Below are 24,323 nucleotides of genomic sequence, written 5' to 3' on the forward strand. Positions count from 1 at the left end.
TTTCCCTCTCCGTAGTGAGTCTTCAGAAGTACCTACGTTCCCTCCCCTGGAGGGAAATTGATAATGTGTTCCCAGGTAACAAATTATATCTGTCTCTGAAAATGAGTCAATGTAATCATGACAAATTCATGAAATAAAGAGGAAATACATTGCTGCAGTCCTGGGGAACATGAGTCAATATGCTTTATGTAATTATTTAATAAAACATCTCTTCTAGTGCATTGAAGCAGCCTGAGATACCGAAGCAGTTGTATTTATGCAGGAATAAACAAACTTCCAGTAAAAGCTGGTGACCAGAAGCATGCAATTACACGTTTCCAGAAATACTCATTAAACCAGTCTGCTTAAATTTTAATCAGACTTCTATGTATGAAAACCATCTTGATAAGGGGGGGGGGGAGGGAGGGCAGGAAAAAAAAAAAAGGGTTTATGAAAGGCTGTTCAGATATTTTGGTTTCCAAAATGGCTTTGAATTTTTGTTTTTATTTAACTACTTGAGCTTGGGAGTACAAATCTGTCTGAAAGTTAACAATGTAAAATCCTGCATGCTGGCTTAATTCTGTTTTATGGGGGCTGTATTAGTATCAGCACAGAAATACTACATTGATAGCAAAGCTGTCAAAAATAAAATAATGGGGGGATTAGACAGTGAGATATTTGAAATACTTAATCTTTGTGTAGTCTGTCTCAGAAATGTCATAAGACTGATAGTGAGTGCATGCTTACATGAAAGTAAAGTCACAGGAAATACACTTACACTGAAAAATTACAAATCACCAGGTACTTCCAGCATTTTTTGGCTGCCTTTATTTATCTTGCTGATGTGTGAGATAAATACTGCAAACTGTGTTATATCTGAGAAATGAGAGCACGCGCGCTGCCCTGGATCATAAAGAGAGTTGATGGGAAAGTCAGAAATAGCTGTAAGAGGTTAATGAATCCAGATGCTGGAATGAATTCAGTAGGTGTCTTATTACGTTCCTCTCAAACATTAGATTTGTATAATGTAATGATCAGGGACTTCCATATGTATTTTCAGTCAGCCTAAAGTAGCATCGGGATACTCGGCGACAGTTCACTTGCACAACTGGGCTATCATCTGGAGCCTTTGCAAAGGTATTTGTAGACCTATTCAAAGCATCCGAGAGGGGAGGTCAGAGAGCAACCCACAAAATGTTAGTGCGAGAAGACAAGGCACATATCCATCCCTTAAAAGGGTCATTAAGCTGTTCATGTTTCACAATCTTTTTGTCTGATGGACACCTACTTGTGATAGATCACCTTGTGTCTTTGCAAACTGCAGTTATGAATATTGTTGCTTTAATATTTGATTCTAATGGCCACTGTGCTTTATCCTTCTAGGGCATCAGTAGCCTCTTCAGTTCACTTAAAGTGGTCAGACTACTTCGACTCGGTCGTGTAGCTCGGAAATTGGACCACTACATTGAATATGGAGCAGCAGTCTTGGTCCTGCTGGTGTGCGTGTTTGGTCTTGCGGCACACTGGCTGGCCTGCATTTGGTACAGCATAGGAGACTATGAAGTTATTGATGAGGATACAAACACGATCCGAACTGAGAGCTGGCTCTATCAGCTGGGAATGTCGATAGGAACACCTTACCGCTTTAACACGTCAGGCTTTGGAAAATGGGAAGGCGGGCCAAGCAAGGACTCCGTCTACATCTCCTCACTGTATTTTACGATGACCAGCCTCACCAGTGTTGGTTTTGGTAACATCGCTCCAACTACAGATGGGGAGAAGATCTTTGCTGTTGCTATGATGATGATTGGCTGTAAGTATTAGAGATTCTCTCTCTCACGCAACATCTGATAGCCGTGTGCCGTGAATTCTGAGTATCCCAAGAACATCTAGAATCATGTTGAACATACTAATGTTCAATACAGTTAAAACCGAAATATTTTGGGTGGCAATATAGTAATCACGCTTTCTAACTGGTTAGTTTTAAAATCACAGATGGGAACATTGATGTGACTGTCAAAAAATCTGTCATTTTGTAAGAATTATTCTGTCAATATCCTTTCAATATTCTCTTGTAAGTAAAAAAGAAAATGTACAAAGCCTGAGGTATTAAAAATTAATAGGGTGAGCGTAGACAATCCTTGTGCCTTGCTTTGGTATAAGCTGGGGGAGGTCAAGGAGCATCTCACGAGAAGGAGACAATAGTAGCTCTCTGGAAGCCATCAGCTCCACTGAGGGCTGAGCATACATCAAATCCTGAAGCAAATAAGATAATATGGGCCTTGGGCACCTCTTCTGGCTCATATTTCCTTGTTGCAAGGGGTTTCGCGTTGCCAAGCTGTCCAGCTTTTGGTCATGATGTGTCACTTCAGTGCAAGATCTTACTCAAAGTGCCTGGAGAGCTGCTTGCAGTTAAGGACTGTTCTTTGGTCACCCTTAAACTCGGTCATGCTTTTATGCATAAGGGTGGGATTTGGACCAAAATAAGGAGGGAAAAAAAAAAAAAAAAAAAGACGTTATGGAGAAAGAAAAACTGTTGTACAGTGATAGTACATTTAGAGGAAAAAAAAAGTTAGTCCTTGCTAAGCAGAAAATTAAAACCCAATATATAATGAAACTCAATTAGCACCACAGTGCCTGTTATATCAACATGTGGCTTTGATTCTGAAGTATGTGTCATTTTACAGCAGTACTGAAATAATGCATGCAATGTTGAGCAGGCTGAAGGCCAGCTTTAAAAAGACAAGCATTCTTGATTGGGTAGGGATTGGGATTTTTTAGTTATAAAAATTGTTAATTTCATTCTCCTAGCTTTTTCCAGTACTTAAAGTCCCATCATTGTATTAAAACACAGTGGTAGCAGAAGTGGAAGTTATGTAAAAGTTGGAGGCAATTATTCAGTTTTCTCATGAGAATGAGTTAGATGATGTAGCAGTGGAGTACAGAACAGGCTTCCATACATATTTCTTGATGAAGGTACCTTTTTAATAGGAAACATCCTGACCTTTGGCTTACTGTTCATTATGTTATGCTCATGATACTAGCTAGACAAGAATAGCTAGTACTTTTCAGTATTATTATTCAGTACTGTGAGTACTGGATAGACCTAACCTTTATAAAATCAAGAATGTATGTGGGGATATTTTGGAGTTGTCCCTCCTCTAGACTCTTCATTTCAAAGTGTGGTGGAAAGAAACTGAATTTATGCAAGGTGAAAATTGATAGATATCTGCTCTGAATTCTAAAATGAGGTTTAATCACAATAATTTTTAAAAAATAGTGTTCTGGCAATTTTAAATCTTGTGAACAAAATAATATTTGACAATTTTGTTTGTATTTGATTGGATTTCTGGAACCTTAAATATGTATCCTGATAAACGTCTCCGTATCTGAGCATCTTTATCTTGCGAAGAGCTTCTTGGAAACCATTAGGACTGTTCACAAGATGTGTTTGCAGGAATGGCAACTAGGTCATCCAGTCCTTCAGTTTACCTCTCTGGACTTTGCAGGTTCTTGATTGCTTTTGACATGATGATGGTTTGAGCTGTGGTCAACTAAACAGATTTGTTTAGCTTGCAGCTATTTGGAGCTTAATTGCTGATAAGGTTTCTTCCACTGTAAAAATTCATGTTAAAATAACACTGTTTTGTCTTTAGAATTAATCTCTTGAACATTGATCTGAACTTGAACTAGGGTAGTTTTATAAGAATTTTATCTGAACCTAAAAGATACGTAGCAAATGTATTGGGGATAGACATGGGGAAGGGAAAAGGTGTGTCCTGGCTAGAACTTCGGTACTTCACTTAGGAAAATCTGTATTTGTACCTGGCCAAATAGCATGTTTGCTAGGAGCTGAGCTTGTAACTCATATCACAGTTGGTGGCTGCACATTCCTGTTATGCTCCCCAATTTGCCTGTGTCAGATCACATAGAGTTGCACGTGGGGTGGATAGCATCTGTGCATGTCCAAACCATCGGAAAGAAGCTGCTGTCCACTAGTAAAAGTGCAGGGTGTGTGATATCTCTTTAACACTTTACCATTGACACTGCAATTAATTTAGGATGTATTTAGTGATGCAGATCTCAAAAACACGAAACATTACAGATTTTGGGGTGTGCTTATATGAGTCAGATATACATGTGCTAGCCAGAAAGTCTTTTGCAAGTAAACTTCAAAATAAATTAAGTTGGCAAACAGCTGAAAACTTCATATTATTTATTAATAAAAGTGATTATACAATAAATTATATGTTTGGGGTGAAAAATGATGAAAGAAAATAATTAATAAGCTTCCTACCCAAGTTGGTTTGTATCACAAGGTTTCTGACTTTGACAGAAAATAGATTTAAAAGAGGTCAGGCAAATGTGTTGAGGTAATCTTCCTGACACTTCAGATCTAGTTGTGCTAGGAACTCAAAGGGCAGAAGCCTTGAAAGCCAGAGGACTATGCCACAGATGTCTATAGATTTATATGCTTTCTGCAGATGCAGTCTTCAGATCCTGCAATTTGCTGAATATCCTTAAACTACATACATAAAAAATGAAGTGTGCTTGGGGTGATAATTAGACCTATGGCCTGTAGTGGAAAAAGAAAAAGCTATTTCCACTAACAAATAAGCACAAAAGTGTAGGATTACACTGAAAATCCTCTTTTCCACAGTTTCATCAATTTGGTAGTTTTCCACAAGTTTAAGAGCATCCAGGTGCACACTAGCTCTCAAAACCATGCGTGAGTGGTGTGTAATGCAACAGTTCACTTCTCATCTTTCAGTAGGATGGGGAATGCCATTTTCCTTCTGTGAAGGGAGCAGAGAAAGCCTAGCTGTTTGGCCATCTAAAACTCCAGTTGAAGATAGGTGGGATTTGCAGTCCGACCTCAAATTTATTACTCCGTTAACTTCTCCCCTGCTAGAGGATTTCTTTAAGAAGTGTGCACATTTGTCTTGTTTTTGGAATGGCTAGGTATAGGCAAAAATGCATATCTGTATGTTTAAATAGTCAAGTGAAATATGTGCCAGTCAGTTTACAACCTTTTGTGTATGAAATGGAAACACTGCTGGCACTTCTTTGAGAGTGTTATCATTTTTGTTTAGTTGAGTAAGCCAATATGTTAACAACATCGTTTTTGAGATCCCCAAACTGCCACAATAGTGTCATCAAAAATGGATATTTGGGGACAAGTGTATAACAGCCAGCATTAATACTTCAAATTAATTCCAGCAAAATTTTACTTTAAGTAGGCTGGAAATATTAGATAGGAGGGATTTTTTTTTCCCCTTGGGCCAATTAACTACCCAACTGTGAATGAATAGTACAACTTCCATTAGTCTGATGGGGACAAATGTAGCTGATCAGAAAGGAAGTGAGAAAAATTTCTTCTATTTGTGGGTTTTATCCTCTGCACTTTTAGAGTGGCAATAAGATCTGCGCCAACAAACTAGCAGCTTGTTAACCAACGCCATGGCCAGCCAAGCCCCTGGTCACAATTTCATTGGCAAGACGGCCTTTGAAATTTTGATCCACTCTTTATTGTAGAAGAAGCTGAATTTTGTTGAAACAGAGGAGGTGGTCAACACGTGAAGATGTCTGTGACCTCCACCTTCTTTGCATGGGCTGACACCAGAGAGTCAAAGCACCGGCGCTGCACCCATGCATGGTGAGCACCTGCCTCCCGCTGGTGGCTGGCCCAGGGACTTCAGGAGCATGGAGCTTGCTCCTTCCTCGAGGTGCTCTCCCTGCCTCCAGCCGGGTTGTAGCACTGCATTGGCACCCTGCTTCTCACTTGTGGTGTGGAGGGTCTTGACTGCAGTTTGCTGTGGTAGGGGCATTGCAGAAGTGCTTCCCTGCAGCACAGAGGGTGGCGTCAAGTGAAGAGAAGTCAAGAATTTACTCTTAGAAGTGTGAACTCGTCTGACTCAGTGAACATAGAAATAAATTATTATTATTATTATTATTATTATCATCATCATCATCATCATCATCATCATCATCATCATCATCATCAAGAGGCTGGAGCACCTCTCTTCTGAAGACAGGCTGAGGGAGTTGGGGTTGTTCAGCCTGGAGAAGAGAAGGCTCTGGGGAGACCTTGCAGTGGCCTTCCTGTGCCTAAAGGGGACCTACAGGAAAGCTGGGGAAGGACTCTGTGTCATGGGGTGGAGTGATAGGACAAGGGGGAATGGCTTTGAAGTAAAAGAGGGGAGATTTAGATGAGATGTTAGAAGGAAATTCTTCACTCAGAGGGTGGCGAGGCACTGGCACAGGCTGCCCAGAGAAGCTGTGGATGCCCCATCCCTGGAGGTGCTCAAGGCCAGGCTGGATGGGGCTTTGGGCAGCCTGGGATGGTGGGAGGTGTCCCTGCCCATGGCAGGGGGTTGGAGTGAGGTCATCTTTAAGGTCCCTTCCAACCCAAACTATTCTGTGATTCCATACATATATGTGCACACATATGTAGCATATATGTATACACATGCAGCCCAACAGGGAGAGTATTTATTATGATGTTTAAAAGAAGAAAAGGAGTGCGTTTTTTTTTTTCCTCCACATGGATATTTCTAAAATGATTTTAAATAGAGTGGATTTAATTGTGCAGTGTTCATGTACCTCTGGGAAAGGCCTGGCATGGTGTGTGTTGCTCTGAGGAGCATTGCCAGGTCGTGCAGTTTTGCAGGCTGTCTCGTCCTCATTTCTAGCAAACTTGGCTTTTGGTTTGGTTTGGTTTGATTTACTGACCGAGTGTCTTGAATAGTTTCTGAGGAGGAAGGTTGCGAGGAACAGCAGCGATACTGTTTCCTTTGGTTTTGTTGTCTGCTGAGCTTCTTGGTTTTCGGGAGAGGAGTTACTGTGTAAATAAACAAGGGATTGCAGGATGTGTGTTGCTGTCTCCTCCAGTGGAAAACTGACCGAAAGGCTCCTGGTACTGTCAGCACAGGACTATGGTGAAATCAAACCCAAGACATTGGTGTCAGAAGGGCTCAGAGTATTACAAGTATTAGAAAGCATAAGCAATTTATAACTAGTGTTCACTCCATGTGTGTTTAATGTGCTTATGCAAAGAGTGCTGGAATTCATTCTCTTATGCTCAGCTGCTGATGGATCTTCTGCTCACTGCTTACTCTTGCAAAGCTGATCCTGAGGCAGAAATACAGTTGTGTAATGTTAACTCTCTGTAGGTACATTTACCATTGGTAATAGCACTTTGCTATAAATATTAAATAGGTAACTTTCCTTTTTATGCAGTCTTTTGTTACGGTAACTAATAAATCCAGGTAACTTTAATTAACTTCACTTACGTATCTCTGTATTTTATCCCGGACCAGTGGGAATTTTGGCTGAATGAGCACAAATGTTGGTCGAGTAAAAAGTTTAAGGTATGTGAACCCGTGGAAGGAAGGGTGGGTGTTTGTCTCACTAGCAGCACATAGAAACTGGAAGGGCTGGTTGAGGTGAAACAGCTGTGTGTGGGCATTGAGCCTGCAGCACCGGCTGCTTTGGTCGGTTTTACACCTGGGGCAAAGCAGAAGAACCTTGGTGTGCCTTGATCACAACAGCCCTGGTCTCTGCTTGGGAGCCAGAGCTGGAGGTGGTCTTGTCTTCTGAAATGCAGGGTCCTGCTGACCTTGTGGTGGCTGCAGGTGTCAGGGAGAAGGTGTTTTATTTGTTATTTTGACATGGGTAGGTGCAAACCCTGGTTGGAGTTGTGAGGCACTGCAGTATGCTCATCATGTAGCCCTGGGGATGTACGGTCCATTGGTCAACCCCACCAAAGGGAGACATGGGTGGGTGAAAAATGCTCTCGATTCTTGACCTCAAGTAATGCACATCTGTTTGGGAAGAGCAAATTATTTTAAGATAAATGTGAAGTATCATTTGTCTGCTCTTGAGGATTTCAGTTCTGTGGATGCTTGCTGCTTCTGATAGGCAGCAATTCATACTGCTATGTAGCTGTTTTCCTGCACATATGGTAAATTATAGTTTTGTAAAACAGGCTCTGTCTCCACATCTGTCAGTGAACTGACCTGCATGGTTTTGCCTCTATTTATTTATTGAGTGTATGCATGTGTATATATATATATATATATATAGTCATAGGAGTGCCATTACTGGAAGTAAAAGCAATTAACTCCTCAGCTTCAATGTAGATGAATCAAAACATATTTGCTTATCCCTTTTCACAGATGAGCACTAAATTTCTAATTAATAGGGTATATATCTACAGACAGATCTTTCAGAGAGGCTGATGCCACATAAAAACAAGTTTAAAACCACTTTCTGTGGCTGTGAAAAGACATATATTTTCCATTTATAATATTTGGGGGAAAAAAAAGTTAATGCAATTTTTAGTTTCTCCCCCATGGAGACGTATACCTCAAAATAACAGTTCTCATATATTTTGTTCAGTGAAGCTGTCAGGTTGGGTTGTGTGTTGTTTATTTTTTCTAAGCAATAGCAAAAATGTGAGGACTTCCATTTGCAGTTTTCATATCTGGGCACTGTGTCAGCAATCACCTTGCTCTGCAGGTAGAGTAGGGATGAGCAGCTCTAAAAATGCTTTGCATTTTCTACTTATAACATAATATTGATGGATGTTTGCCTATCTGGATTTTGAGCGACTGAGCAAAATCTATCACACTTGTTTTGGAAGCCTCCCACTAATGTTTTCAGTTGCCCTGAAAGGTCCCAAGCTTTTAGTACCATTTCAAGGTAAATTATCCCCGGGAAGTAGGAACCTCCTGGAACAGCAGAGCTTGACTCATCCAAAGGAGGCAGTTCGCCGAGGAAAAGACACATGTTTGAGTGCTAAACTAGATCATAATTTTCACTGTGAGCACTCTAATTAGTCCAGGTAGTGAGAGGGATGATGGAAAAAAGAACAAAAGTAGGAGTTAAAAGGTCAGACTGAAGCACATGCATGCTTACGTACTGTAATAAATTTTCAACCACTGAGATCATTAATCAAAACAGAGCAGACACCAAAAATACTCATCTTCATTGATCTTGTGCAAAACTAGCATCACACAATCCCTGCTGCACTTCAGCAGTTGTCTCTGGTTAAGGTAGATGCACATCCCAGGTCTGTGAATAGCTTCTTATCACACAAAAGGAAAAAAAAAAAAAAAAAAAGGAATGAAGATAGCATTAAGTACAGTGAAAGTAGTCTTATTTACAGTGGTCTTGCTGAAAGGAACAGAAATCTGCCCTAGCAGTGCGAACATCCCACTGAACTATAAGAAAATGGTGATGGTTTTTATCCTGACACGGGTCAGTGTCGCTATTTCACAGCTTCACAGGGGAGAAGCATGCTTTGGTGACCCCCAGCAGGACAGAAAGTGTTCAGAGGCACTTGTGAATGAAGATAGCCAGAAACAGATGAAAACTGGACTGTTGTTATCAAAATACCCAAACAAGAAACAGGCGCACTGCAGCATCATGTTTGGTGCTGGTACTGAGGCATCCCCTTGTGATACAGTTCCTCAGCTGTTAGACAAATGGATGTGGCCATGCTCTATGTTCTTATTACCAGTTTATCTAATTGTAAGGGAAGCATGTGTAGGGCACACACCGAATGGTTCCTTGTGACTGTGCTGCTTGTGCTAACCCTTGGTAGTGACACTGCTTCAAAATCAGATGCAAGACTAGATCCTCAACACAGTTACCTTGGTAAACTCCACCTCTTCGTCTGGAGTTTGTCGCTATAATCTGGAGTAGGGAAGAGGCAAGTTATGTTGGCAGAGCTCTAGCAAAAGATAGCATGTGGTACCAGTACCCTTTCAGGTGCTGGAGGCCAGGGGCATTGCGAAATTGGTTTGCTGGAGGTCAGTGACCAGCCACATGCCAACTGCTGGTTCGGTCTGCTGAGGATATCACTCGCGGGCTGATCCCAAAGGTCTTCCAGCCCAAAGCATCTTCTGTATACATGGTTATTGCAAGTATGCTGTTTTGATTTGGACACATGCTGGGAAAGAAACAAGGAACCTTACCCTGGAAAAAAGGGTCTCTGGGGTCTCTGTTCCTCATCACTAGCCCTGGCAATGTGGCAAAGATCTTTTAGATGATGCCACAGACTTCTTGCTAGCCACTGTGGTTGCAGTTGGCATGCTCTCCATATGGCTGATAGCTTTGGTTGCTTTCCATTCTCTCCTGTCTTAGCTATGAGCAACAGTCAAGTTAGTTTTTTTTTTTTTTTTTTTTCCTTTTTAATAACTAGGGGCAGTCTTTCCAGATCTATTCCCTCATTCCCCTCTGCTCTGCTTTATTGGTTGTTTGTTGAAGCTGCTCATGATATTTGAAGAGCTGGTGTGTTATTGGTGTAATTGCTAAGCAACTGTTTGGGATTTCTGAATGTTGTTTTCCTTGGATGCTTTCTCCAGTGGAAAGAACCACCAGATGTGTCGTGGATATGGTGTTCAGCTACATCAAGTTACAGCGAATCTGGATAGAGTTTCTCTGAAGGAGGCTTTGGCTGCCAGGGCAGAATTTGGCCTGGTTATCTCTAAATATGAAAATACCCCATTTTTTCCTGTTAAGAGTAAAGAAAGATTAAAAAACAGAAACCAAATGAAAATAAATGACTAAAAACCAAACAAACAATCCAATGAAACCCCAAACACCAAAGTCATTGTGATAACAACAACAAAAAAAAGTGGATAGACAACGTCATTGTAGGCTTTTTGGTCTTATAAACAATCCTTCAGCTGAGTCCTGAGGGACGCAGTTTTCAGTGGAGAGAATCGGTACCTCTCATCAGCCAGCAAGGGACCGCACCAGCTCACGGTGGCATTCTCCAAACCGCCGATGAGCTAAAACGTTTGGATCTGGCCAGCACGGAGTCACATGATTGATATTCAGCACAGACAGGACACGCTGTTGGGATGCGGTTGGTGCTGACAGACTTCACAGCACAGCAAACTCAAACCCAGAGCTGCGCCTCGTAAAAGCTGCCCCCTCATAGAGCAAGGCATCAGAGGCCTGCAGACTTTTAAAGGGTCGCTACTACTGCAACATAAAACACTGGTGGCAAAGCCAGCGAAAGGGCAGGCTGTAGGTGACACGTATGTAAATAGCTCACTCCTACAAAAATCATTGTCTCCAGGCTAAGATGGGCTGAAAGGTTTTTTCAGGTTCACAACGCCGGTGCTAATCCTGTAATAAATCTGTCTGAGCTAACGACTGTAGCTATATGAGCAGTGCCCCATTCGTATGGGGTTAGTCATCTCCTCACCACAACATACTTCAGGACAATATTTATAGAAGAAATAAAATGGTTTTTGTGAGTATATTAATTTGGTAGTACTTTGTTTCCTGGCCTGCTTTTAGGAAATATAAACTAACTCTGTGTGAGCTGTTATTTCATACGACGCAAAATTGAGTAAGCAATATTCTTTTTCTTGTTATTTGAAGTGTAAGATTAAAGCTAGATGAAATTCTTGCTGTTGAACTCCCTGCAGAAGGCAATTTGCAAATGACAGTGGTAAATTTGCCACATACATTTGGTTGTGGGGAAAAAATAAAAATAAAAAAAATCCAGAGGTGTATCACAACATTCTTGATGAATTTTCCCATGATGTGTCATCTTGCCTTAGTGACTTCAAAAATTTCAGGCTGTGCTTCAGCCTGATGGATTTAGGGAATGTTTGTACCTCAGAATACACTAGAATTTAATTACTAGAATAGTCCCAGGAAATTTGACTCCAAATCGCTGTCAGAAAAATGCTAATCCAATCAGGATAATTTTTGAAGTGAGATTTTTGTGAAAAGCTGTAACTCACAAAGTCCTTACAGTCTGTTTTCTCCTACAGAGTTTAGCCTGGATCTCGAAGCCTCTGGAAATTTTTGAAAGGGCTGTAAAAGTAAATGGAGAAAAAACTGTTCTGTTTGAAAGGAAAGAAGATGAAAGCTGTAAAGTGTTAATCATTTGTTTGCTTTTTTGAAGTTGTGGATGAGAGCTCACACTACAGTAATGTTATAGATAATTGCTTTTTCTCTCTGTTGTAGAGTGTTTCTAAATCTGTACCTTGAGTTATTTAATTGTAATGAGGAGAATGAGGAAAACAAATACATATCCCAGCTGTAGGTGTCTTTATCACCTGATGTTTTTCATATCACAGGCTTCTGTAATCTTCTTAGTGCAGAATTTTGCTTTTCTTAGGCCATTTCTTATACTACTTCCTGTAAGTAGATTTAAAACACTGAAACCTGGTGGCTCTTTCAAACTTTTGTCAGCATGTGCAACCGATTTGTTTTGTGATTTTTTTTTTGGATTGTAAAGGAACATCATTTACTTGAGTTCATGTTTGAGAGGGAAGAGCCTGATGTGTCCAGAATGTGGGCTGGAAGGGTAGAGGAGAGGGAAAAGAAGAAGGGCTTCAGACATGGGGGTAACATATGGGGTATAACATAAAAGGTGAGTTTTATGCTTTAAATTACTGAGGCACCCTGGAAGAGTGCATTTTGTCTGGTCAGAATTTTCTTTTGGATTCCTACCTGTAAAATTAGCTACATACCAGTCGTGCACAAAAAAGCGTGACAGAATTTTGTTTCATCTGCAGTCCCAGGAGAATTTTCTTAAGCAGCAGCTCTGTTTCTGAAGGATAGAAATCCTGAAAAAGGATTTGGTTTTGCATAAGAGTAATCTGTATTTCAAAGTCCATTCCTGCCTAAGAAAAATCCAATTAGACAGGCTTGGGAAAAAACAGCAAAATAGCTCACCTAGTCATATGACACATTGTGCCACTTTTCATCTTAAATGGAATATGACAGAAGATCTGAAGCATCTTCTAAGCACCTTTCACCTCTGCATCATCTTCAAAAAGCATGTAGTTACTTCACTGGCTAATTGCTATTGGACTCAAAGGCTTGCTGTAGGTTACAAAATGTTGGAGTAGAGACAGCTCGCATTGCTGTAATGTGTAAGTGGTTTATGGATCATGAGGTGTCCCTAACTACTCAGATGAGCTATCCCATGACATCTTAAGAATGAATAAGGATTAGTTGCGCTTTCCAAATCAGTGAGTTTTAATTCACTTGGCTGGTTTTTGTATTTTAAAAAAGGATTTTTCTTTTTTTAAAAAAAGGATAAGTAATTTTCTATAGGATGTAGGTGCTGCAGGGGGTCATATGCAGTTTATTTCTTGAAGCTCTGAAATATTCTAGTGCTGAACTTGAGTTGCAATCTGAACATGTATTCTATCATAAGCAGCAGTCTGATGGTAGAAATTCTGATCTTCTGAGAAAATATGGTCTGCATGTGAAAATGTCAATAACTTTTATCCATAGTACAGTAACTCTTGCTGCAACTGGCGTGAAAAAAGTGCAAGTAGACAAATAACTTATAACTTCTCTTACCTGGAAGGAAAATAGAAAATTTATTCTTCTAACTGAAGGATTTCAACAGCCAGTAGGGTTTGAAGTCTTAAGTGCCATAGCCTTTACCATAAGATGACTTATGATTTAGGTATTAGGTATTATAGTTTAGGTATTAAAACTTGACATCTTACTCACATCAACACGAACTGGGAATGCTTTTTTCCTTTTTTCAAAATCAAACCAGTAACTGCACTGGGTGTTGTGGAATTAGATGCTTCTGGTCAGATAATGGGCAAACCTTGAGAAAAAATCACTGCCTTGAGAAGTGATCGCAAGTGAGTGGGGTGATTCATGGTCATGGTTCAGTAGTTCTTCAGTGTTAATGGAAAGATCCCGGGAGATTTTCACTACAAGATACAAGGGAGTTGGAGACTGGTAACCTATCTGGAGTGCTCAAAGGCCAAACTGAAAGAGAGAAAATTGGATTTAAGATAAAGAACGAATGTCTTTGTAATTGTGAACTTTTTTTTTTTTTTTTTTTTTTTTTTTCCTGGTAAAATTAAGATTTACTGCAAAAACTTGGAAAGTAATGGAAAGGTTTTGGTTAATCTCTGGCACAAAAAGACCTTAAATAGTCTCAGAGGTTCTAGGCAGTGAATTTAAGGAATTGTGATAACCCCAAGCTCACTTGTTGTAACCGTATTGCTTGTTGACAGTTTGTAGTCTGAGTAAAATTTTTTTAAAACAATAAGTTGCATGTTTACTGGGGTTTTGAACCAACCCTATCTTAATTTTCCTTTTAAAAAACCTGTCAGCCCTCTCAGAGGGCAAAAGATTTGAGTTCTACCTCCTGATGATCTGCTCTACTCTGGCACTTTTTGTGCATGTTCCTTGACAGTGTGTCCTTTTGTTTCAAACGTAGGTTTGTCAATGACTTTGTTAGTGAAAATAACACAGTATCTGCTGACAACAGTTCACAGATGCACACCTTAAATCTAATGTGGCTGTTCTCCTGTTTCCAGTTCTTTCCAGTTTCTTCCTCCTGCTTTTCTCTCACTTCCCTGCACAAACCTTCACTTCTTGGCGTGTCATGCTCTGAGGTTTGCCATCCTGTTTGTTTTTGCACAGGGAGAATTTAATAAGAAATAAGGAACTGGAAAAGCTATTCAACTTGCTTTGTTCCTCTTCTGCTTTTAGGGAGGGTGGTTATCATAAACTATAATTCCTTGAACATCTTTACCCATTAATTCTCTTGGACCTTAAGCTTCTCACTCAGCCTGGTGCATTTAAATGAAGGGGAAGGGGACAGGAAGGTGGTTTCCTGTAGTGTAAATATGCAAAGTAGGCTTATTTTCATGATTCATTTTTAATTGCCTTTGATTTGAATATTTTTGATTCAACTTATTTCTCTCCATAAAAGCCTTTCTTCATGCAACTGGGAAAGCCATAAAATGAATTTTATCTAGAACTCATTATACCCAAACTAAAATTTCTGCCAAAACTAACCTTTCCAGGAATTGGCTTTCTCATGCTCTTTGCAAATAAGCTGACTACAGGTTAATAATGTGGCAACGGCAATAGAATGTGGGAGGGGAAAATGAACACTTTTCTGGAAGGGAGGCTTATTCCACATAAAGTTAGCAGCCTCCTGTGATAATGATAGAGGGATTACCAAACAGGCAAATTACTTGGAGCAAATCACTATGTCATTGTAGCTATCACACCGACTGTGAGCAGCTAAAAGGAGAATATCTAGCTACATGTCTTTGTTTCCTTATGCTATTCTGACCTGCTCGTTTTTTGTATTTTTAATTTTCAAACTTTTAAGCTTGTTTTTCAGTGGATTTCCAGGAAACAGAATCTTGCATGGTAAACACTTAAGATGGGTGTTTCTTTGTATTAGTTACTGACCTGCAGTCCAATTGATGAGTGGTATTTCAGTTCTTCAGTCTTCTTGGCTGAAAGAGCATGGTTTGAAACATGATTCTTCGAAGCAAAGACTTAGAAGGGCAATTTGATATATTTATTTAGTTGGAGAAGAGAGTGTGCTAGGGCATGAGGTAAGTATAGTCAATTAATTGACTGCTGATTTTATCAGGATTATTTTACTCTACGAAGTGTTCTGATCACAATTATATGAACATAAAACATACCTCACTGCACGAGGGTGTAGTTCAGATGCAGAATGGAATTCTCTTTGATTCAGCCATAGACTTCAATAATGCACAGGTCTGCAGGGAAGAGCAGTGTTTTGTGGGACCATTGTGTTTTATCACCGGGCAGTCAGACATGAAGAAAATGCTCTCAGCCATTACCAGTTTGGGTTAAAATGGAAAATATGATGCAGCAGGCAGCTCTAACAGAAAGGCATGACTGGTTGGTTCAGTACATGGAGCACTGGCAGGCTTGCAAGGGTCTGCAGCATAGTTGAGCAGTTCAGTGGCCAGTGATAAACTGGAGCAGATCACAGAAAAGCAGGGAAGATAAAGGAGCCTGAGTGCAGCTACACTTCTCCAGCAGTTTGCCTTGAGTTGAGAAGGACACGATCTGCTGCGAGGCTGATCCATCCCTCCTGCACAGAGAGAATGGTGATGGTAGGACGGCTCAGGAGCAGAACTAACTTTTTAGCCTTGTACACTCAGCAAATGTGTGTAAAGCACTGTTGGTGACATTATTAATACTGTCCGTGTAGAAGCAGTTAGTGATGGGGTTTCCATCCTTCCTTACAGCTATTCTGTAAACCACATGATGGCTGTGATCTTTCTTCAGCAGAGATGTAGTGGGAGAGTGTCAGAAGAGGATGAGCACTGTGGAAAGACTCTGGGAAAGCACCTGACTGCTGCAGATGAAGGAGAAGTGCTGTCTTCTGTAAGCTGCTGACATTGGCTCTTGCCAGGTCTCTGTGCAATATGCTAAAGTCCCTGGATGAGACTTGGGGGGATCTGGGGACTGGGTTTGTAGTCCTGTGGTTTAAGGTAGCACAGGGTGGCTCAAGTTCAATAAGTTTTGGGTAAATGGATAGTGAAAGAAGCACCTTCCCAGAAGGAGGCAGTACAGTGGAGAAAAAGAAATAAATCTGAGGTGGCTGTTTGTGTGTGTGTGTTTGTGTGTGTGTGCTGCTAGCCTTGCCTTCCTCCTGTAGTTGGTGTCTCTAACCTCATACTGCAGGAGAGTACTGCTTTCTACTTTTAAGAGGAAAGTATCTGGTTTTGTACCATTTTCTATGCAGCACTGCACAAAATGGTTGATAGATGGTAATGTTTGCCTGAGGCTGCACAGCCAAATTCCCTACTGGTTGCTTGCAGGAAAGTTTTGTCTTTCAATAGTTAGTTGCTACCGGCTACACATTAATACCTCTGTTTTAACAGCTCTAGAGGATTTTGCCATCAGTCTCTGGCTGCCTGGTAGTCCAGTTGCCTTCCCATAAAGCTGGACTTTTTTCCCAACAACCTGCTGTTTGAAATGCCCATTAATTAATGGTCATTTGAAATGCTATGGGAGTGCATGCTTCTCACAGTTCAAAGGCTGTAGATTCAGCTCGGCTGAAAAAAAAAAAAAAAAAAAAAAAAAGAAAGAAAAAAAAAAAGAGAACTTGCTTTAGTTACAGCTGAAAAACAGCAAGTTTCCTCCAGAGTCTGTGCTGAGCCTGTGTCCAGGGTACACAGAGAAAGCAAGCTGCTCTTTTGTGTCCTGCTTCTGAATGATCCAGGTGCTCCAGGAGAGAGGGCGGCATATAAATGTGCCGAACTGAAGAAAATAATCAGCACGCAATCCACAAAACATGTTTACCCTAAGGAGCAGATTTTACTTTCACACAGGTTTCTTCCTCCACTGACTATAGTGGTGCTTTTTCCTGAAATGTCCTGGGAGGAGTTTGGAAGGCGCTGGCCCTGCAGGAGCTGCCAGTGTTTCTGTTTCCACTTTGAGAATTTTTGCAGTAAAGGAGGACAAAACATCTTTCATCGAAGGGCTGGATTTCTTCTGAGCTTGACTCAGTCTCTGCCTGTAAATGCTCTTACTCTTCCTTACATAATATTATTGGGGCGGATTTTCAAATTATGTAAACACTTGAATGTTCAAACAAAAAACTGCCTGTTGACAGAATCGGACACTATTTCATGTGCTATCACCTCCTTTTTCTTTTACTTTTGGCAAATCATTTTGGCCACTCTTTTTGTAGGTTCCTGATAATTTGTATGTTAACTTCTGGTTTTCCCCACTCAGTACACTGCAAACCTCACTTAGGTTGCCAAGCTCCCAACACAAAATAGAGCTACCTTAAAAGCAAACAAAACAATGAACCTGCTCTTAAGAATTGCAGGTATCTTCTACTGGTGACCCATTGGAAAACCCTGACCTTGGAAGACAGGGAGTGGATATAATAGTATACAAATTTTCAAGTTAATGATGTACATACCTAGGTGTCAACTGCACCTAAGCAGGATACTTAATGGAGAAAATCTAGATGAGATTGTGAAACTTAAATGCAAATGAGAAGCTTTAATAGTGAAACCTAGTAGCATAGGCTAATTCTTCCAGCTTGAACACCTGAGTGGTTTGTGGCAACAACTGCACTCTCAGTGCTGGTTTTAATTGTTGTGGTCTTGTCAGGCAGGAGCTGCAGCTCGCAGATATGCAGTCTCTCTAGTGAGAGGTGAAGGCACCTTCCCAGTGTCAGCTGATAAGTTTAGCGCTGGTATCTGCGCAACAACAAAACCATACTGTGCTTCTGTATTCCTTGCACGATCTCTCTGCTGTTTCTGTGTTTTATCTTTGTGCAGTGAATACACTGGGTGTGCTGTAATTCAGACTGTGGACTTTTAAAATTACAATCAAACAGTAAACAGAGCATAACAACTATGATCATCAATTCAAAACAGCTTGATTGGACCAGTGTCTTCTCATTAGAAAGGGAAAAAAACTCAACCCCAAAACAAAGAGCTTTTTTACTGATGGCTTTGTGCCTTCCACAGGCTGATGATGTGTTTTATGTTATTGCTTGTGTTCTGAGTCCTTCCTACCATTTCTGATTTTACTGCTATTATCTGTCTGCTGCCATCATGATAGTATTAGAAACAGAATGTAGCGACATCTATAATTAGAGTTGTCTACACATTTTCTTTTTATTTTCCATTTGACTCATATTCCTAACTTTCTAAATCTTTCAGTTTTCAAGTTGAGATCACCAAGACCAGCCATTTCTGAGAACAAGGGTGGTGTTTGTCCATTTAACTAAGCCACATTTTGGTCTTGAGAGCAGATGTATAAGAAGATTAGGGCTGGAAATTGAAATCTGGCAGCAAGAGAAACTCATAGAAGAGAAGTTCTGGAAAAAAAAATAAAAAAAAAGAAATAATCTTTCAGGAAAGAGACCAAAAAAATGAGGATCTTTAAGTGGTGACCTATTGGAAAATGCTGCTCTTAAAACATGCATAAAAAGCTGATCCTTGGTACCTCTCTCTGTAAGCTCCTCTCCAAGAGGTTTTCTGCACAGTCAGTTTTGGCTAGACCTCACCTGAGCTGTGCTACTAAACACAGGTGTATGTTAGCAGTGTGTGTTAGCCAAGAGTGACTTGTTGGTGTTATGAGTTGTATAAAGTTGAACCTTTTTTGCATTATTTTGTTTGCTAAGACCCTTCAAAACATCCTACCTTGTGTCATGCTTTGGGGAGTAAATTCCCTTCTGCTGAGTTCCTCTCTAGCCCACTGTGATACCAAAGAGAGCGCTGTGTGCTGTTCATTGCAAGCACAGATTTTTTTAGATGTGTGGGACTGGCAATCTGAGTTAATTGTTGATGTCTGCATGCTGCAATTAACCTAATTATGGTTTTGATTGCATTAATTAAACTCTTTGTCCTGGACAGCATCTGTTTAATCATCTGCCTTGAGGCACCCCCTCAGGTGGGGTCATTCTGAACCCTGCTGTTTTGGTCTGGCAGAATTTGGTGAACAGTCACCTGGACTATTTCTTTCCCTTAGTCTTAAACTTTCTCTCTTTAAAGCCTTGTTGTGAAATTTTGAATGCCATTGATTGGCTTCCATATTCCTGTTCTTGGGAAGCACTTGAAAGTGTGGCTCTTCACCAAGGTGGTAGAAGAGCTGTCTTTTTGCACCATTTTACACACATTTGCCTTCAGGTGCTGTGCTGGATGCACAAACCCTGAGAGAAAAATTAAGTCTTGCTCTGCTGCTGTAGCATTAATTTTTATGTATATATTTATTTAGTCAGTACAATTAGCTGCTTTGAATCCCAGCTTGTTCTGCAGAGCTGTTGGCTTGTAAGGGGTAGGATTTGGGAACTGTACCATAAAGAACCTCAGAGTCAGCTTTGGCAGAACCAGCAGTGGCATGGCATGATAGGTAAGTGAAGGTACTGGTTTGGGGCTTTACAAGATATTTCTATCTTTGGTAGCTGTATTGAAATAAGTAGTGAATTTTGGTGGTTTTGCTATTTAGAATGTCTGCAGAGATCTGGTGTAAATCAATAAGGGATGAGGAATTTCAGTGGAGAGCCATATTATTAGTATTATTAATTTCAAGGTAGAGAAATTCAAAATCTGACTTTCTGGAAGTAGATAATGACAGAGCCTCACTGATTTAGTTTTGTGCTCTTCAATTCTGGTTGCTTCTCCTTTATCTTCTGAACAGAGATGCTGCAGTGGCTGTTCATTCCCTTCACAGAAGTTTTATAAAGATATAAAACTATTTGAGAGCATCCAAAGGAGGGCCATGAAATTGGTGAAGCGTCTGGAGGGCAGGACACATGAGGAGCAGCTGAGGTCCCTTGGTTTGCTCAGCCCCCAGCAGAGCAGGTTGAGGGGAGGCCTCATGGCGGCCTGCAGCTCCCTCACGAGGGGAGCGGAGGGGCAGGTGCTGAGCTCTGCTCTCTGGGGACAGCGACAGGACCCGAGGGAACGGCATGGAGCTGGGACAGGGGAGGGTCAGCCTGGGGGTTATGGAAAGGGTCTGCACCCTGGGGGTGCTCGGGCACTGGGACAGACTTGATAGTCCTTGTGGGTCCCTTCCAACTTGGGATTATCTTGTGATTCCAAGTGTCAGCGTAGCTGTACAGTGTCTGTCAGCTAAGCGGTGCCTGGCTGATGCTGTGAGCGGGGAGAAGGACTTGGTTAGGGAAGAAAGTCCTTTCCTTCCCCACTCATCGTGTTGTATACTTGTTTCTCTGTGTGGAAGCTCCAGCCTTTGGGCTGATGTTTTAGAGCAGACAACAGCAATTCAAACATGCTACTAATGTTGGGTTGTTAACTGGGAGCCTGATGGTAGACTCTGTCACTTAATGACATGGTGGATTGATTTAGTTCTTGAACTGAGAAACCTTTACTAGGGGTATTTTGACAGTAACTTAGAGGGTAAGAAGGTGTGGACATGGGGAGGGAGTATTAGTTCAGAGGTGAGATGTATTTTACATAAAGGCATTACAAACAGTTCGTGCCTGGACAGTAGTTTCTGATCTGAGACAGTTCAGCACCTGTGAGCAAACCATACTTGCACCACCTCGCAGCACATTGACCATGTAGCTGGGAAAGCTGGGGCAGACCGTGGCTTTCCTGAAAGCAAGGAGAGATGTAGAACTTTGGTATGGATTGGTAGCTGACAGAAAGCAATGAAGAAATGGTTACTTTAGCAACAAAAGACTCAAGACCTGGTGGAGTAAGTCCTATGGCAACATTAATACCATTATACCTTTCTTAGAAGACCACGGGTCTCTGAAATGTGAACGCTTCAGCACATGCCTAGGAGTGGTTTCTCCACAGCCTTGTAGCAATTGCGATCATCTAAATGTCTATAAAAATTTCTGCGCTGATTTTGTAGCGTGTTATCATTCAGTCTATGCAGAATGGTCTAAGTGACTGTAAGTGCAGTGAAGAGGGAAACCAGGCAGCTCCATGCAGACATATATTACATGGAGACAAGGGCTTTCCTGGTGCTGCACAGCTAGGCCTTGTTGTTAATGCTCTGGGAATGAGTAGAAGGCGTTAATGCAAGAACTGTGTTATCTTAATGGTGATTTTTTGGAATTGGTGAAACAAAAGAAGGAGGAATATAGCTTTTTCTGTTGTTGTACGCTTCTCAACAGTATTTCTATCTTCTGAATGCTTTGGTCTGCCCCTGTTTGGGGGTTCTGGTCTTTTGGGGCACACGGAAACTCCGTGCTGTTTGGCTTGTGACAGCTGAGGGTGCTGTGCGGCTTGAAGTATCAAGCCTCAGGTTAGAAAGATTGCTTTTCAGAACTGAGAAGCATTTTAAATTGATGGCACTTTTACAGTGAATACCTTTCCAGAAGACTGAACAGCAGCAAGCCTACAGAAGCCAATTCCTTTATACATTGCCTTATCCCTTGTGATTGCTGTGACGATTAAATAACTTCAGAGTAGAAAAAGTTTGAATGGCATTTGCCTTGAGCATTCTTGTGCAGAGCTTTTTTAATGAGTTCCCACACTTCCAGCTTGCAACTTTTAGTATTTAGAGCTTTTTCTGTGCTTTCAGTCTTATTTTAATGTTGATGAAGGTGTGTCATGTTTTTTTTTAAGGACTTTTATTAGCAGTTGTCTTTTTTATGTGGAGTATGAAACTGGATTAAGAAAAGGATCTATATTCATTACAGCTTAATACTGCTCTAAGTTTAGTCTAGCTGGAAGCCCGAGTCTATCTGATGGTACAAAGTTAGTATAATACAAGAAGGAAAAAGCCCTGATAACGAACACTTGACCATTCCAAAGTATTTTTAAACATTTCACAAAATACTTATGAATGTTCATGAGATTGCTGTGACAACACATTCCCACTATCATACTGCTGTTGGAAAAGCAAACAAAAAGCAGGGAAAGACATTGCTCCCCTTCAAGGCTAAGGAAGAGGAGACTGAGTACAAGCAGAGGGAGTCAGGACTGGGAATTAGCTGCTGGTGATTCTCAGATCACAGTGGTCAGTGTCTGTAAGGGGAAACATATTACTGATGTGTAAGGTGAAGTATAAGAAGAATTCTTCTAAGAATCTTCTGCCTTCTGTGCAACGCACATGTGTTTTCTCCCTCTTGCACTTGGATTAGAAACGTGAAAATGCAGTCCTGAGTGTTCTGGGTTGGGAATCCTGATGGTGAATCCAGTCAAACATGATTTACCGAGCAGTTTCCATCTTACCTGTGCCCTTCTCAGACCACACTAACATGAGGCATGGCATGAGGTAGCATTTAGAACTGTTCAGAATTTGACAGCTCTGCTTTGTCAGTGGCAGAAAAATGACAAATAGGGAAGGCTTCTAGTAAAACAGATCCACACAACTGGAGAAGAAAAAAGGTTCATGATATCAGCAGCATACACAGAAGAACCAGTGCCTCCCCAATTTCCAACTGCAGAGCAGTGATGTCTAGATGGATGAATGCTGTCCCTAATGGCACAGCGTTAAGGAGAAATTGGGTAAGTGAAAATGCTGTTAAGAGACTTGTGGCTGTGCAGAAGCTCTTGAAGATTCCTTCTGCCAGACTGCAGAATAGCACAAAGGACGTCAGCCCTTCCTTTTACACCCTGCTTGTGACAACCTGTTTACTTAGGCTTTGTATGGACGATACCGTTAGGACCCAACATTTTTGTTCTGTTTAGTGCCCTCAGCGATAATCTGTCTGGATTTCTCGTCTGTTCCCCTTGACTTGTTCTAAAGTGTTTATTCTTTCATCTTTCTGACTTATTACCTAAGCTTTCAGCATTGGAAAAAAAAATGGAGAAAAGTAAATAACAATCATAGAATATTTGCTTTAAGATATATATTAAAAAAAGCAATTTATTTTCATTAGCCTCTAGCAAAGACAACATTCTCACTGTACTATTTGTTATTACAGCCACTGTGTTTCTCTGAGCTGACTTGCATGGTCTAAAGGGTCGTGCGTTGCAGTCAGTGCACTGACACACACTCTTCCAATAAAACTTCTAGGGATGCTTGCTAGGCACAGCTCAGCCTACTACTTCTGCATTTCACTTGCTGATATTAGTGAATAAGACTTGTTTCTTCATTAAGCAGGCTTTTGGTATGAACGCTTTTTCCTGGAGAAATGACGATTCACCTAGAGACTTGTTTCTGTGTCTTACTGGGAGCTGGTTACCTCACGTTTGGAGGCAGTCGATGCTTGCTAGCCTCTAGAAGCTGCAGAAGGTTATGGACACACAGAAAATGGATCTTATGGCCTGCAAAGGAAATAAACTGATGGGCAAAAGGTCGAAGAAACTCTGCTGCTTATCCCATTGATACGGAAGAATGCTGCAAGTGCAGTGAGAGCCAGTGGGGGCTGGTGCACAGGGGAGCGGGACTGAGGAGGCCGGGCTGGGCTCCATTCCCAGCTCTGGCACATGCTGTCCCGTGGGACCTGATGCCAACTGTGCCATGTCTCTGCTCTGCAGGCCTTGCCTCTCTTGCTTTGCACTTCTTGCAAGTACAGCCCTACAGTCTTCTAGCATACCGTATTGCTGTGCAGCTATTCCTGCTCTGCAGTGCTGCTGAAGTGTCTTTTTGACTTCGAGGACTTTGGTATCACCGAAGTCAAGCCTGCCCCAAAAAATGGATGTTTAAACTCTCTCTCTATTGTTGACCGGTTCAGCTGTCATCTGGTGCTTTCTGTTCCATGTGACTTATGCCAGTTTTTGTTTCTCTCTGTTTCCATGCCCTCCTAATCTCGTGTAGATTCTTTCTCTCCTCTTCTGTCCCCACTCTTACTTAGGCTCACATCCCTGTCCCTCCCCCTCTCCAACCCGTGAAGGCTCTCTCTGTTCTTGACCATCTAATTTAACTTTGATTCCCTCCTAGTCATTAGGCTTCTCTAGTGAGGCCAAGAAGGTCTGGCAGCCTCTTTGATAGGTCTGCTAAGCTGTTGATTTAAATTTTGCAGGCTCTGTGGTGCAGAGAGACTGCTAAATCACTGTTCCCGTGACAGGTTTCTGAGAAGCTGGAGGAAGACAGAGTATTGAATAGAAAATTGGAAGAGGTGAGACAAAATAGGAGGGCAGAACTCCTGGAAGGACGCATGAAGAATA

The 24,323-nt window shown here is 41.2% G+C and overlaps 1 protein-coding gene across 4 annotated transcripts in view; it reads left to right on the forward strand.

Moving 5' to 3' along the window:
* The window catches only part of KCNH1 (potassium voltage-gated channel subfamily H member 1), a 185,363-nt gene that overhangs the window by 50,889 nt on the left and 110,151 nt on the right, over positions 1-24,323 (forward strand). For all 4 annotated transcript variants that reach the window (XR_011808105.1, XM_027453007.3, XM_027453008.3 and 1 more), the window contains exon 7: positions 1,363-1,792. Coding sequence is in view for 3 of the 4 variants with exons in the window: in XM_027453007.3 (XP_027308808.3) it covers positions 1,363-1,792 (430 nt within the window). In the remaining variant the exon portion in view is untranslated. The remainder of the gene's footprint in view (positions 1-1,362; positions 1,793-24,323) is intronic.

Source organism: Anas platyrhynchos, chromosome 3 (genome assembly GCF_047663525.1).
Source record: "Anas platyrhynchos isolate ZD024472 breed Pekin duck chromosome 3, IASCAAS_PekinDuck_T2T, whole genome shotgun sequence".
In the NCBI taxonomy this organism is placed as follows: domain Eukaryota; kingdom Metazoa; phylum Chordata; class Aves; order Anseriformes; family Anatidae; genus Anas; species Anas platyrhynchos.